Raw genomic sequence first — 14,921 nt, forward strand, 5'->3', positions numbered from 1 at the left:
ATTTGTTGTTGTTCTGCATTCTGAATGTAGTTCCCTTTTGCTTCTCTTTCAGCCAAACAGGCCCTGACAGCTCTCTCATTGAGATTATTACTGAGTTGTACCATCTCAGCCAGTGCATTTAGGAAATATGTTGTTGGCACTCACCAGTGAATGAGATGCATAAAGAAAATATTCTAATGACAGTTGAGTTGAGAGAGCTTTGATCTCCCTCCAGAACTGCTCTCATGGCTTTGAAATGCGGCTCTGGCAGAGGGGTACAGTCTGGGTGCCTTGGCACTGTGGGCTGGGCCCCTTGAAACCGACATTCCAGGGGACCTGCAACCTTCCCAGTGAGGTTCAGGTGCACGGCTGTGTGGGAAGAAAGGAGGCACCTCTCTTGAGAGGCTCAGGGGGAGGATCCAAGTTAGGAGGGACTTTCCAATTTAGCTCAACATTTCCCAAACTGTCTTGATTATGCTATTATTTGGGTTTGGGGTAAAAGCAGGGGTGGGGTGGGGTAGGGGAAGGGATTATGGTCCAATATGTTTGGGAACACCTCATACACTATCTGACTGACTCTTCATTTTGCATATTAAAGGCTCTGCAAATTCTTGCAATTAAGAAATATATGTATTTAGCCTCGTTTAACAGAGCATGTCCTAAACCCATTTGACTCGGATACATTTTTCCTTTAGACGTGCATCTAGTTAATGTGGGTTCAGCCTTCTTCAGACTGGGATTTGAAAAGCACTGAGCTAACTCACGTGCTCACAGAGCAGATGGTGAGCCTGTGCTACAGACTGGGCCTCAGACTGTGGCAGCAACAGGCCTGGAGTTCAGGCAACGCAGGTTCTGCAGGAGGCCGCACTCCCTCCCTGCCCAACTTCCCAAGCCATGCTCTCCTGCAGGGACCTGTGTTCCCCCTGCCAGGAAAGGATGACTTCACCCATTGGTGCTGCCACCCAGCCTAGCGAATAGAGGCTTGTCCTCAGACCCTTCTGTGACCCTTGAGCAAGTTGGTGCATTTTCCTGAGCCTTGGGCCTCTCCTCCTGTTTTGAGATTATGCAATTTAAGAGAGGTGCTCAATAACTGCCACTCATTGGTAGCACACTCTCTCTGTCTCTTTGGAAGGGAAAGTTTAGGAGACACAGAGGGGATAAAGATTTGGCTCCACCTGCTTGATGCTCATAGCCTGATGGGGAAGACAGGTGCTCACACTGTGAAGATAACACAAAGGAGGTTGATAATAGAATCACCAGAATCCAAAGTGGAGGGGGGGCTCTGAGAAGGGGGGCATTATTTGCAGCTAGAGATGATGATGACGATTTTGGTGTTGCTAATAATTATCATTGGAATAATAACGATGCAATGAAAATAGCCAAGGTTAACTAATGAGTGCCTTCTATGGGCCAGGCCCTGTGCAAAGAACTTCCTCCGCTGTGCCTCTAGTCCAGGGGTGGGCAAACTTTTTGACTCGAGGGCCACAATGGGTTCTTAAACTGGACCGGAGGGCCGGAACAAAAGCATGGATGGAGTGTTTGTGTGAGCTAATATAAATTCAAAGTAAACATCATTACATAAAAGGGTACGGTCTTTTTTTTTTTTTTAGTTTTATTCATTTCAAATGGGCCGGATCCGGCCCACGGGCCGTAGTTTGCCCACGGCTGCTCTAGTCCTTCAGACAACCCTGTTAGGTGGACAGCATTATTCCATGTTACAGGTGTGTGGTCCTGAGTGGGTCCATGGAGCACATCACCTGTACGCTGAGCTTAGCGTGGAGGCTTGGGTTTTGGAAAGCTGAGACTCAGGAAAAGAGATTGTGGGGCAGAGGAGGGTAAATGGTGGACATGCTCAGGGAATGGGCGTAATTGGGGAAAACCAGAGGTTCTCAGGTGAGGAAATAATGAGAACTTGAGTGGGAGGGTGTGGGAGGAAGAAAAAGGTTGGATGGTGGGGATGAGACACTGAAAGCCGAGAGTGAGGGAGCCACCCAGAGGCCGACTGTCAGTTCAGGTGTTGCCCAGGAGCAGAAAATAGGAGACCAGGACTTGGAGGGGAGTGCCAGCCAGGACTGTGCTGAGCTGCCTTCTTTAATGCTACTGCATCCCTGGGCTCACACTGAGACTCAGAGAGGTAAAGCAGCCATGGACATAGCTCTGGCCATCCGACTTCAATAGTATTGCCTTATAAATTAACAAACACACAGAGTTTTTGTATGTGGATTGATGTTTTCTGGGCTAATGATGATTTTTAAAAATTACCAATTTATCTTGTACACTCAGGGCCAACCTTCCCACAGTGGCAAAATGGAAAGGTATGTGGCCGTGAGCAGGTCCTTGTCCTTTTCTCATCCTCAGTCCCTGTAGACTCTCGTGGTCCTGCTCAATTTGACCTGTGATTTCTCCTCCACCCATTGACTGAAAGGAATACACAGGATCTCAAAGAGATGGGAGGAAGCAGGTGGATACCCACATGAACTCCTGTCCCCAAGATTTTTCCCTGATGCTTTTGGGAGACACCCAGCAAGGCTCTGAATTGGTGGGAAGACCTTAGCAAGTAGAGGAAGACTTTCAGTCCCAGAGCTCTTTTCCTTTGGGTGAGTCCCCCCAAAAGAGATGGAGAGAAGAGAGGCTAGTGAGGCTAGGAGCCAGGATGGCTACTGTGGGTTCTTTCTCTTTTGGGAAACAGAGGCTTCTCAAAGTATGAAAAAAAGAAAACCCACAGACAAGCAAGGGAATAACTCCAACATCCCACATCTCTGCCTTGGGCCAGAATGAATGCCACCCCCTAAAAAGATTGCTTCTGCAATTACAACTGAATAAACAACCAATTAAAATGTCTCCCCTAGCCCTCCCCCCTCTACCCCCTCTCTCTCTGAAGCTTTCTCAGCCTAGAGCCATGGGGCGAAGAGGTGACTTTCTCTAATAACATTTGTGTTCTCTGCCAGAGAGAACACTTGATGGAAGTGGACAAATCAATTATAAAATAATAAATAATGTGGAAAGGGCTGATCCAAGAAAACCTCAGCTTCTCTGTGTTTTCATTCTCCTCCCACACACTGTTTCCCTCTCCACCGTGGCCCGCAGTACCCTTGGAAGTGAGGGCGAGGCTGTGGGAAGTGTTGGGCACATCTAGAGTTGCCCTTGGCCTTGTCACTCTGTGATCTCCAAACCCCTGTTACTTCATCTTTAAGATGGGGGTAAATAATGGGAATAGCTAAACACTTACTTCTACATGCCAGGTATTCTAAGCCCTTTACACTTTCTTTTTAATGTCCCAAATCCTCTGAACAACTCTATGAGATAGGTACTATTATTGTTTTTGTGTTTTGTGAATAAAGGAACTGGTGTTCAGGGAGTCAAGTAAATTGCTCAGTTAAGATAATTGACCCAAATGTCAAGTGGAAGAGCTGGATTCATAGCCAGGGCTCTGGCTTGGGACGGAGCCATCTTGCCCACTCTGTGGCATCACATGTGCACAGAGATGGAACAGCATGTGGAGCTGGCATACAGCAAGTGCTTAATAAGTGTTGGTTTTCCTTCTTTGATCACAGAACAGCCTGGTTTGAACTCCTTATGAGGTTTCCAGGCCAAGAAGCTGAGGATGGGACCTTGGGAGGAAAAGGGCACAATAGCAAGGCTTTGCGTCAATATCTGAACTTGTGTGGCTGTCTTTGAAATTGGTCACCTCAACCATGTTCAGGCCCACGTAGATGCAACCTCTCCTGGCCCTGCCTGTGTCTACAATTCAAGTTAACCAGTTATTTGAAAAGCTGTAAAGATTATGGTTACATGAGTATTTGGTTTTATGAACTCTTGATGATGTGGGTAGACAGGAGGGCACTCGAGATCTCGACATCTCTTATTCCCATCGGAGTAGAGGTGTAAGGTCATGACCCACAGAAATGCTCTGTGAAGCATCCAGTGTATTGATATGGAAACGGGGGTCTCATAGCAAGGAAGTGCTGAAACAGGCTGTGACCTAAATATTTTGGCTGTTTTCTTTCCCAGTGTGAATTCAACTCCAACCATACGTACTGAGTGCTTCTCAGGTGTCAAGTCCTGTGCTGAGGACTCAGTAAACAGAGATGAGTAAGGTGCATCCCCTGCCCTCCAGGGAGCCACAAAGAGTGGCAGATATAGACAGTGGTAGTGATTATTTGGAATGGTGTTAGAGTGCCTACAAATAGGAGGTGGATGAGTACAAAGATGGTAAAGAAGGTGGGGGTGATGTGGAAATCAGGGAGGTCTTCCTGGAGGAGAGGTCCCAGAATGGACTTTGGATTTGATCATCAGAGTCCCTGTTAGAGGGAACGGCATGAGTAAAGGCACTGGGGCTGATGCTTCATGGTGGGTGATGCCAGTGCACAGTGGGGGATTCAAGAGAGGGGACGGAGAGAGATGAGGCCAGAAGTGGAGACTGGTTCTTGCAGGCCATGCTGGGAGCTTGGACTTTACTCTCATATTGGAAGGCCCTTCCATGACAAGGGAACCATCATTATGTGCTCTACATGCCAGGCCCTGTGCCAACCCCCTAGGAGAGACAACATTGTGAAAAAGGAAAACACTTTTAACTGACTGTGTGACCTTAGCAAGATATGAAGGTCCTTTAAGCCTCTATCTTCTCCTCTGGAAAACGGGGATAATGCTGCCCACCTCAGTATAAATAAGTCGATGAAAGGAGATAATCCATGTAAAGTCAGGCCAACAAACATCAAATATCATTATTCCTGGACTTTATCTCGCCTCCTACATCAAGCTGCCTGCCTGCTTATTTATTTATGTTTTTATTCATTTATTTATCAGTGAATCACTGGATTCATTTCCAGCCTTCCTCAAGAAGTGATTATCAGCTGCTCACAAGATCCCTAAAATACATGACGACAAATATAACGTAGGAGCTGGAAGAGGCACTGTGAGCAGAGAGCAGGATGCCTCTCTCTGTTCAGGGATGAGTGTGAATAACGTTCCTGTGGCTGATCCCCTGCTTTAGCCTTTCTGTCTTCATGGGAGAGTCTTCCTCTGCAAGGGAAGACATCTTAATACTGAGCACCTAGGATGTGCCGGTTTCTCTCCAAAGACCATTTCTTTCTCTCTCCAACATGTGTTTGTCCCAAGTATTAAAGAGTTGACAGTTGTACTATGGGGAATTAAGGGGAGTTAATTCACTTTCCAGATATGTCAGGCTAAGCAGCGACCTCAAATACAATATCCTTCTGTAGTCTATTGTACAGACAAAGACATAGAGGCTTGCAGAATGCAGAATCATGTGATACAGGAGATGGCATGATGCCCCAGTCAAAGGAGTATGGTTTTCCAAGCTAGTCAGAATTGACCCTGAAACCCAGTTCTGCAGCTTTGGACAACCTGTTTAATAACATTGGGCCACATGTTGCTTATCTTGAAAACCAAGCAACAGTGCCTCCTGGCAAGGTTGGTATAGAGATGCAAAGAAGGCTTCCTAGCACAGCTCCGTATACACCAAATGAATGGTCCAAGGTCCATAGTGAATGAGGAAAGAGAAAGAAGCCAAGACTAGAAAATATGTTCGCTCTTCCATGGTCTGTGTTCTTGATCTGTACGTACTCACATCGTGTGGCCCTGTCACTAGTCAGTATAGCTGAGTCCTTAGGGACACAGATGTGGACCTTAGATAAATCTCAGTTCTGAACTGAACTCTGCTATTTGTAAGCTGAGCAACCTTATCAAGCCTTACACGCTTAGGGATATAATTTTCTTATCTATAAAATGGGGCCATATCAGTTACCTTACAATATGTATTGAAAGAAGTCAATGAGGTGATGCCTATGAAGTGCTTAGCAAAGTGCCTGACACATAGTTGCTCTTACTGAATGAGCAGTACCTGTTATGCGAAGAGTCACGTTTTTGAATGGTGATGACAGCCAAGGTTCTTTTTCTATTACAGAGCGTACTTGGATGTTAATGAACTGAAGAACATTCTTAGACTGGATGGAACTACACACCTCAATATCTTCTTTGCAAACTCCTCGGAGGAGGAATTGGCAGGAGTAGCCACTTGGCCATGGGACAAGGAGGCCCTAATGCCCTTAGGTGAGAATTAGAAACGTCTCCAGGAGGGAGTTGGATTAGCACAGGAAGACATTTACTAGTGGTGACGGCGATCCTGATGGTGGTGGTGGTATGGGGAGGGTGAACAATTTACTTTTCACTTTTTAAATTTACAAAACTCTTGAGCATTCCTTATCTCTTGCCAACCGATAAGAAATGCTCTGAAGAAAATAATACAACAGTATTCACCCTGTTTACCAGTGAGGAAACTGAGAGTTAGAGAGGGAGTGGGGGCTTATCCAAGGTCACACACGTCAGTGGCAGAGCCATGTTTTGAATTCAGATTTATTAACTCCGTTCATCGGTTGCTTTCCGTGTCCCCTGCCTCTCTGCCTCTTCGTTCATGCAAATATCTCCTCAGCCTTGTAACCACATTGTGCTGGCACAGCCAAACATGGGTTGGCTTGAAAGCCACCAGAGAGGCAAGAGAAAGCGAGTTTGTAAGAACTCCTTGTTCCTTCATGTTCCACCCACCAACACCAGGAACTCTTCTTACATTCAAATTATGCATGTCCATAAACAAGATATATGTTTATACATATCAATACCAAAGTCAGAAATGACAATGGTTTCTGAACCGCGCACTGTGAGCAAACATTGGAGTTATTCGATTTTTTAAAATTTTTTCCCATGCTCTCTTCCAGTTCACAGATATACACAGACGTGCATTTTTAACTTGTGCATATTTGAAATCATAGCATAAATGCAATTTTGTGTTCTTTTTTTTCACAGAATGTTATGCTATCTACATTTTTCCATGTTGCAGCAATTTTCGTAATTACTTCCCACCCCACTTTTTCTCATTTAACATCACACACATCTTTCTGGGTAATTTCCATCTCTCTAAAGACGCCATTTGTAATGGCCACATGACACTCCATTGAATGAGGGCACTGCAGTGTCTTTAACCGTTTCCCTTTGGTGGAATGTTCCCATTATTTCCACCAGTGAGTAGTGATGACTCAGTGAGTGTCTTCATCAGAAAATGCCCAGTCTCAGCAGAGTGACTGTGCTGGATGTTTCCTCAGGCTGCCTGGTCTCCCAGGGATAGACCCACAGTCCAGTAGCTGCATCTACACTATCTTGGAGATGAAGGACTCTCTAACTTCAAATAATGACGTTGTGCTGAATTAAACTCTAGACTTAGTTTGCTCTAGACAGCTCTCATTTTCCAGTTGTTTTTAAGAGAATGAAACCACCGTGTGTGTGTGTGTGTGTGTGTGTGTGTATGATGATGTAAATAGAAATAGATAAAAAATAAATATTAGTGATTCTCAACTGGGGAGGGGTGGATTTTATCTCCTAGGAGACACTTGGCAATGTCTAGAGATATTTTTGGTTGTTAAAATGGGGGGATGCTACTGGCATCTAGTGGGTAGAGGCCAGTGATACTGCTAAATCTCCTGCAAAAGCCACAGAAAGGAATTATCTAGTCCCAAATGCAATAGTGTTGAGAAACCCTGAGGTTGGTGATGGGTAGACAGACAGGTGGATTCACAGACAGACAGAGAGGTATTGGGCAGAAGAGAGATTGGAACTTCGGCAAACTTGGGCATGATCAGCTTATACCACATGCTTCGTATGATGTCTGGGAATCGTGCTGGTCCAGAGCCAAAATCCATAGTTGTTCTCAGCAGGGAACAGATTCAGTAGTATGGCCTTAGGCAGGTCTCTTGCTTTTCCCAGATCTCAGTTTCTTCAGATTTTAAATGAACAGGTTAGGCTAGATGGTGGCCTCCAAGGACCCTTCTCAGTGCTGAAATTTTGTGCTATTGGAAAAGCAACGAAAAAGGCCATGAGCAGTCTTAAAAGGGTTGAACAGCAGACTTCTAAACTTAGAGAAAAGTACTCCTGATATTCCACGAATTTCAGAGACTGGCTCAGGACCAGGAGTACAGAAGGCTATAAATCCATAGCATGTTATAGTATTTCAGGATGATGTCAGGCTCCAGCTATTTCACCTTTTAAGAGAAGCAATGAAACAGGACTCGGGCCCTGTGCTATCGCTCTGTGCAAAGGGGTGTGCTGGCGGGAATGAGGTAGAACAAGCAGAGCCCACCTGGACAGTAAGTCTGCAATCCTGTCCTTATCCTTGAAAAATACCTGTGGGGTCCTCTTCCCATTACCTCAGTGTCGAAGTTCCTGGACACTATTATGGCTATTTCTTTTAGAACTCCCCAGAGAGGCAAGGTCACTTTCCCAAGATCATACAGCCAATATGAAGCAAACTGAGGATTGCAACCCATGTCAGGCTAACTCCAGCTGTCCTTCAGGCTGCCACCTCCCTGTTTTGAGAGAGATTGATTATAAGCAAGTTCTCTGAAGTAGCCCCAATCAAACCCCATTTATTAGAAATTATACACACACACACACTCCTGCTAGTTACACCATGATCCCTGGAAAAAGTCTTGGGTGGGAAGGGGATTATGTTTTGTATTATGATCGACATAAAATAATTGAGAGAGATTTCCTGTCTCAGTTTCTCTTCCTCCCTGCCTTTGCCTGCCCCTTCTCACATACACACATGCACACACCCCCATCCCCACAGCCTTCTCATACATCTTTATCTTTGGGTTTGAAGAAGGCCCTGAGCAGTTCAGAATTAATAGACCCCACCAGCCCCATGACTGAGCGAGCTCACCCTCCCGGCAGTTCAATCTGAGATAAATCTCCTGCTCGCCAGCACCAGGCCTGCCAGGACAGATCAAGGCTCTGCCCTCTCACCGTTCTTGCATAAGATGCTGCTCTGCACTTAAAGTTACTACTTAGAGGAAGCTCAGACCTGAATTTTAACCTTCCCTTAGACACACTCAGATAAAGTTTACATATCTTCCTGCTAGCCTGCATGGGTTTCTCCAGTGCCTGAAATGAACATAGAAGGATGCTGCCCATTGATTCTATGAGACCTTTCATTTGTCTCGCCAAGCAAAGCAATGCTGTCTTCTAAGACACACGGTGTGGACTATTGTTTCTCAAACTAGACCAGTGATAGCGAACCTTTTGAGCTCGGCGTGTCAGCATTTTGAAAAACCCTAACTTAACTCTGGTGCTGTGTCACATATAGAAATTTTTTGATATTTGCAACCATAGTAAAACAAAGACATATTTTTGATATTTATTTTATATATTTAAATGCCATTTAACAAAGAAAAATCAACCAAAAAAATGAGTTCGCGTGTCACCTCTGACACGCGTGTCATAGGGTCGCCATCACTGAAATAGACTATGCAGGCCAGTCACCTGGGGCTCTTGTTCACATTCAGATTCTGAAGCTGTAGGTTTGGGAGGGGCCTGAGATTTTGCATTTTTAATCACCTTCTAGGTGAGCCACACTTTGAGTAACAAGTAGTTAGACCAGTGGTGGCGAACCTTTTGAGCTCGGCATGTCAGCATTTTGAAAAACCCTAACTTAACTCTGGTGCCGTGTCACATATAGAAATTTTTTGATACTTGCAACCATAGTAAAACAAAGATTTATATTTTTGATATTTGTTTTATATATTTAAATGCCACTTTCCAAAAAAAATCAACCAAAAAAATGAGTTCACGTGTCACCTCTGACACGCGTGTCATAGGTTTGCCATCACTGAGTTAGACAGTGAGTAAGGCACTCATTGTTATGTCAGATGCTATACTAGCTGCTTACGTGTGATTAGACTTGGCAAAACTTCTTATGTGGGGTCAGCATTCAGCAAATATTAACACACATTTAAGGAGATGCCATATTGTGGTTCCTGAGGTAGGCATCCACTGTAGAACTCAGATAAAGAGCCCTCACTTTGGAGTCCAGGGATCATGGTTCAGATGTCAGCTCCACACTGACTAGCTCCTGACCATGGGTCAGTCGCTTCACTTCTCTGGGAATCAGTGCCTGTCTCATCTGGCTGGGAATGACTGTGATTAGACACAAGAAACACTCAGCAGCTGGCCTAAGGAGACATCATAATGCTCAAGAAAGATTGGCTTTATAGTCACTGTTATAATGACAAGTGCAACACAGTGCTCGCCTTCACGAACTTTCACTCACAGAGATGAGAGAGAAAAAGGAATGGGACTCAGAGATGGTCATTGACTTGCTCAAGGTCACAGAGTTAGTGCAGGCAGAATGAGCCATGAAACCAAGGGGTCTCACCTTGAGGGCTTCATTTAAGCAGAAGCACGTAGAATACTTATCAACCTGGGTGTGACTTACTTCCTAAGAATTTGTAGCAGAAATATTTACCAGCCCAGAAATCAGAGGCCGTGAATTTGAATCATGCAGTCTCTTTTAAGTAGTTGGAGATCACTGTGGGTAAGTTGCCTCACTTCTGTAGGCATTGGTGTTTCCATCTGGAAAATGAAGGGATTGCAAAAATGACTTTTGAGACTCCTTCCTACTGAATCAGTGATTCGTATTACAAGTCACAACAGCGCCCAGGGCAGTAGGAGGCATAGGGTGGAAAAGCCTGTGGGTACTTTGGGCAGCACCCCATTGATTGGGGGATTCCTAAATCAGGAAGCAAAGTGTCCAGCTTGCCTCATGCTCTGGTTTTCCCCTTGCAGGTGGCATCGTCCTGAACCCATCTGTCTATGGCATTCCTGGGCACACCCACACCATGATCCACGAGATCGGGCACAGCCTGGGCCTCTATCACATCTTTCGAGGCATCTCAGAAATACAGTCTTGCAGTGACCCCTGCATGGAGACCGAGCCCTCCTTTGAGACTGGAGACCTCTGCAGTGACACCAACCCAGCCCCCAAATACAAGTTCTGTGGTGACCCAGGGCCAGGAAACGACACCTGTGGCTTTCACAGCTTCTTCGACACTCCTTACAACAACTTCATGAGCTATGCAGGTAGGGCCCCACTCTCAGCGGGATGCCTGGGGCTGGGCAGCAGATAGGGGCTCCAGTCCTGACTCAGCGTATCTTTGAGCAAGCTGCTTACCGCTGCTAACACACCTTCCCGGCAATTCCTCATCCCAGGCCATCCGGATAATACTCCTTCTGGTGAACATTTCTACTGCAACTTCTTCCTTAGAAAGTAATTCACTCCCGGGTTTATAAGTATTCTATGTGCTTCTGCTTAAATGAAACCCTCCAAGGTCAGACCCCTTGGTTTCAGTGCTCAGTCTGCCTTCACTAACTCTATGACCTTGAGAACCTCAAGTGTCCATGGGTGATGCTGCATCTGAAAGCCCCTCAGGAAGACGCGCATTGGAAAGCCCGCGGGCTGGTACTCAGGACACCTGAGTAGAGGCCTGGCTCTGCCACTCACTCACCTGGTGCCTTTCAGCCCATCCCATCTCCTCTCTTTTCTCCAGAAAATGGGTTTCTTTAGACTCTGTCTCTAAGGTCCCTCTTTGTTTTCAGCTATATTTTTCTCAGCTCGTGGTTTTTGAACCTTAAAAAAAAAACCACCATAAAACTCTCACACCCTCCTTTACTATTTTATTAGCAAAAAAAGGAATGCTTTTAGTTTTGTAAGTACATAATGATTACATGAGATTGATACGTCCCTTTTCTAAGCCCTTTAGTAACAGTATTATGGATTCATTCCTTGGGTTCTAGGATGCCCGCACTTCCTTTTAGCATCTGTGAAGACCACCTCTAGCCCTTGTAACATCTTTAGCAAATTAGAACAAGGCACCCCCTTCCTCAGAGTATAACAGCCCTCACTGCTGGCCCCTTTAAGCAACAGCCCTATGTAAGGCAAGAGCTAAAAAATTACACAAATTCTATTATAATATTCTAGTTAGGGCCTCTTTTCCCACTAGAACAAGGGAATTCTGTGAAGGCGCAGATGGTCTCTAATCCATCACTGTATTCCTAGCACCCAGAACAGGGCCTGCATGCTTAATAAATGCTTGTTAGGAAGAAAGGGAGGGAGGGAGCCATGGACACAAGGAAGTGAATAAATCCTCTTATAATAGGCCTATAAAATTGATGCTTATCAATAACAGTATTTCTACTTATAGAAAAGGTTATTGTCCATAAAGGACTTTAGAGTAGATGCCATCTTATTTCATTCTCACCAAAAATCTAAGGGGTAGGAACTATTCACATTTTACAGATGACAGTTCTGGGATGCACTGACGTTATGTGCCCCAGGTCATACATCTGACTGCAAGCACTTCTTCCCTTCTACAATGGTGCCACTCTTCACCAGAGACCCAGATGATGGGAGAGAGGGGAACTGAGAAACCTGGGTGGTTTTCCACCCTGCTCCACAGAGAGGCGTCAGGGACTGCCCTGGGTGGGGCTCTAGGCCTCTATTTCCACTTGAACCTGGGAAGACCTCCAAGTGTGTTTCATTTCTGTTGGCGTTATGCTTTGGATTGCATGTAGAAAGATGACTTTGCTATTAACACGCAATGAGTTAGATGATCCCCAGGGGTCTTCCTATTTTCCCATTTGGGCTGATGACCTCTGGGGGTCTCAGGTTCGTACAGTCCAAACCTGAGGTCTCTCTAAGACAGCGGTTCTCAACCTGTGGGTCGTGACCCCTTTGGCGGTCGAAGGACCCTTTCACAGGGGTCTCCTAAGACCATCCTGCATATCAGATATTTACATTACGATTCATAACAGTAGCAACATTACAGTTATGACGTAGCAACAAAAATAACTTTATGGTTGGGTCACAGCATGAGGAACTGTATTTAAAGGGCCAGAAGGTTGAGAACCACTGCTCTAAGAGATAGTCCCCACCTGGGCACCATAAAGAGTCTTTAACTTTCGTTCTCTGAAAAGACCAGAGTGCTGGGTATTTCCTCAAAAGCAGATTCCCACTGGGTTCCACTCCCAGCCCAGCGGACATCCCACATCCAGTGCCCTGTCCCCTCACACAGCCCTGCTTACGGTCCATTTCTGCGGCACCTTTCCTCGGCCAGCACAACGCACATGGAAAATAAACAATAACATGAGTTTGGAAGTTTGCCGGCCTCTTAGGAGCCTAGGAGCTGCCACTAGCTATCAGACCCCCATAAACTAAATCTCTTTTTGTTCCCCTTTGTACAGATCTAAAGGGTGATTGATTTACTGTTGTTTTTCTAAAGGAACCCCTCAGCTCAGTGACCCATTAACAGCAGAACTAATTCACTGAGCTACGATAACAAACTTACACCCGCAAAAGCATATTCAAGGCAACCACGAGCTTTGAAATGTTTGTTTTCCTTAGGATCTCTGATAGATGAGGTGACAAAAGCAGCTGGATGAAGTTCAAAATACAGAGCAGGATCGGGTTCTCAGGGCCTGGAGAGCAGGAGAGCGGTGCTGAGGGCCCTTGCAGTCCAGGCGAGAGGGTGGAGCCCCTTGGGGTCAACTTCTTGGAGTCCTGCCTTCCCGGTGCTTCTTCCTCAGGCCTGGTCACCAGCGGGGTGAAGAGCCTAGGGCAGCGCCATCTGCAGAGCGTTCTGCAGAGAAGGACGTGTTCCGTGTCTGTGCTGCCCAGGATGCTAGCCGTTAGTGAGACCGAGGAACTGAATTCTCAATCTTAAGTAATTGTGATTCATTTCAGTTGACATAACCATGCCAGGCTGGTGGCTACCGTATTGATCGGCACAGGTCTTCACTGATGATTGAGTGTCTATGACAGGCCAGACACTGTGTGAAGCACTTCCTAGGTTTCTCTCTCAGAACTTTCCAAATAACCCGATGAGGTCAGGGCTATTATGATTGCACCCGTTTTACAGATGCAGAGAGTGTGGTTTAGGGAGCGTCGGTAGCTGGCCTGGAGTCACACAGCAAAACCAAGACAAGCTTTACTCACTGGAAGATTATCAATCAGTAATTATCTGGCTGTTTCTGATACTAGGTGAGGCTGAGAGGGTCCCAGTTGCTTAGATCAAGCTGGCACCAGGCAGGTGACGGGGAGAACCTAGTTGAGCAAAAGGAGAGTAAGGTCATATTGCCCTGGGCAGATAGGAGGGCAGCAGCCTGGACCCTCCTTCCTGAAGATAACAGGCCTAGGGGCCCACCAAGCGCCAGCCCCCCTCCGTGTCTCCCCCCCCGCCCTGCTCCCTGAGTGTGATAACCAGCCTTCTCCAACCTATGGGAGCCACTGTCTTGTCACCATCTTCCTCCGTGTCAGGGCCCTTAATGTGCCATATGCTTTGCCCAGCCGCCCCATATCTAAAGACTATATCCTGAGGAAATAAATCAGTTGATGTGTTTAAAGATTTAATCAGAAGAATGTTCTTAGCAAGGTTCATTCTCCGAATATTAATTAGGCATTTAGTATCTGCCAGGTGTAGAAGAAAAATGCTTATATGTGTGAAAAATGAGAAACAGCTTACAAGTCCGAAGGGAATGGATTGCTGAAATAAATCACAAGGCATCTGCAGGATGCAGCACTATGTGGCCAGGAGGAGAGTGGCGGAGTGGTTCAGAGGGTGAAGTTCGGGGCATGGGACCGGACTAGAATCCTCCACACACCAGCCTTTGAGCCAAGCAAGTTACTTCTCCTCTCCGAGCCTCGGTTGATTCATGGAGACCATGGAGAATAGTCACACCTTGTGTGATAGGTGTCGTCATATAGGTGACAGGCTTAGTATCATAGCTAGTGCTCAGTCCATGACAATTAGTGGGTCATTTGTGAGTTATTTAATGTAAAAACAGTCACACAGTCACAGAGTCTTATATATAGAGTAAGGTGTGTGTGTTCATGTGTGTATATGTTTATGCTGAGAAATTTGCATATTCATATCCATACACACATACATATACCTGTATACTAAATATTAATTCTGTTATCTCTAGGTAATGAGTTTAGGGTGACATTTATTTCTTTGTAACTCTTTTTTTTTTACCATATGACAAATGTTCTGCAGTGAATATCTGTAACTTTCATATTCCTTTATTATTATTACTGTCAT

The 14,921-nt window shown here is 45.6% G+C and overlaps 1 protein-coding gene across 3 annotated transcripts in view; it reads left to right on the forward strand.

Annotated features, from left to right (window-relative positions):
• PAPPA (pregnancy-associated plasma protein A, pappalysin 1) overlaps nt 1-14,921 on the forward strand; it is a 215,964-nt gene that overhangs the window by 47,210 nt on the left and 153,833 nt on the right. For all 3 annotated transcript variants that reach the window (XM_014528925.1, XM_014528924.1, XM_014528926.1), the window contains exons 3-4: nt 5,906-6,051; nt 10,612-10,905. In XM_014528925.1, the coding sequence (XP_014384411.1) occupies nt 5,906-6,051; nt 10,612-10,905 (440 nt within the window). The remainder of the gene's footprint in view (nt 1-5,905; nt 6,052-10,611; nt 10,906-14,921) is intronic.

This window comes from Myotis brandtii, unplaced genomic scaffold (assembly GCF_000412655.1).
Source record: "Myotis brandtii unplaced genomic scaffold, ASM41265v1 scaffold658, whole genome shotgun sequence".
Lineage (NCBI taxonomy): Eukaryota > Metazoa > Chordata > Mammalia > Chiroptera > Vespertilionidae > Myotis > Myotis brandtii.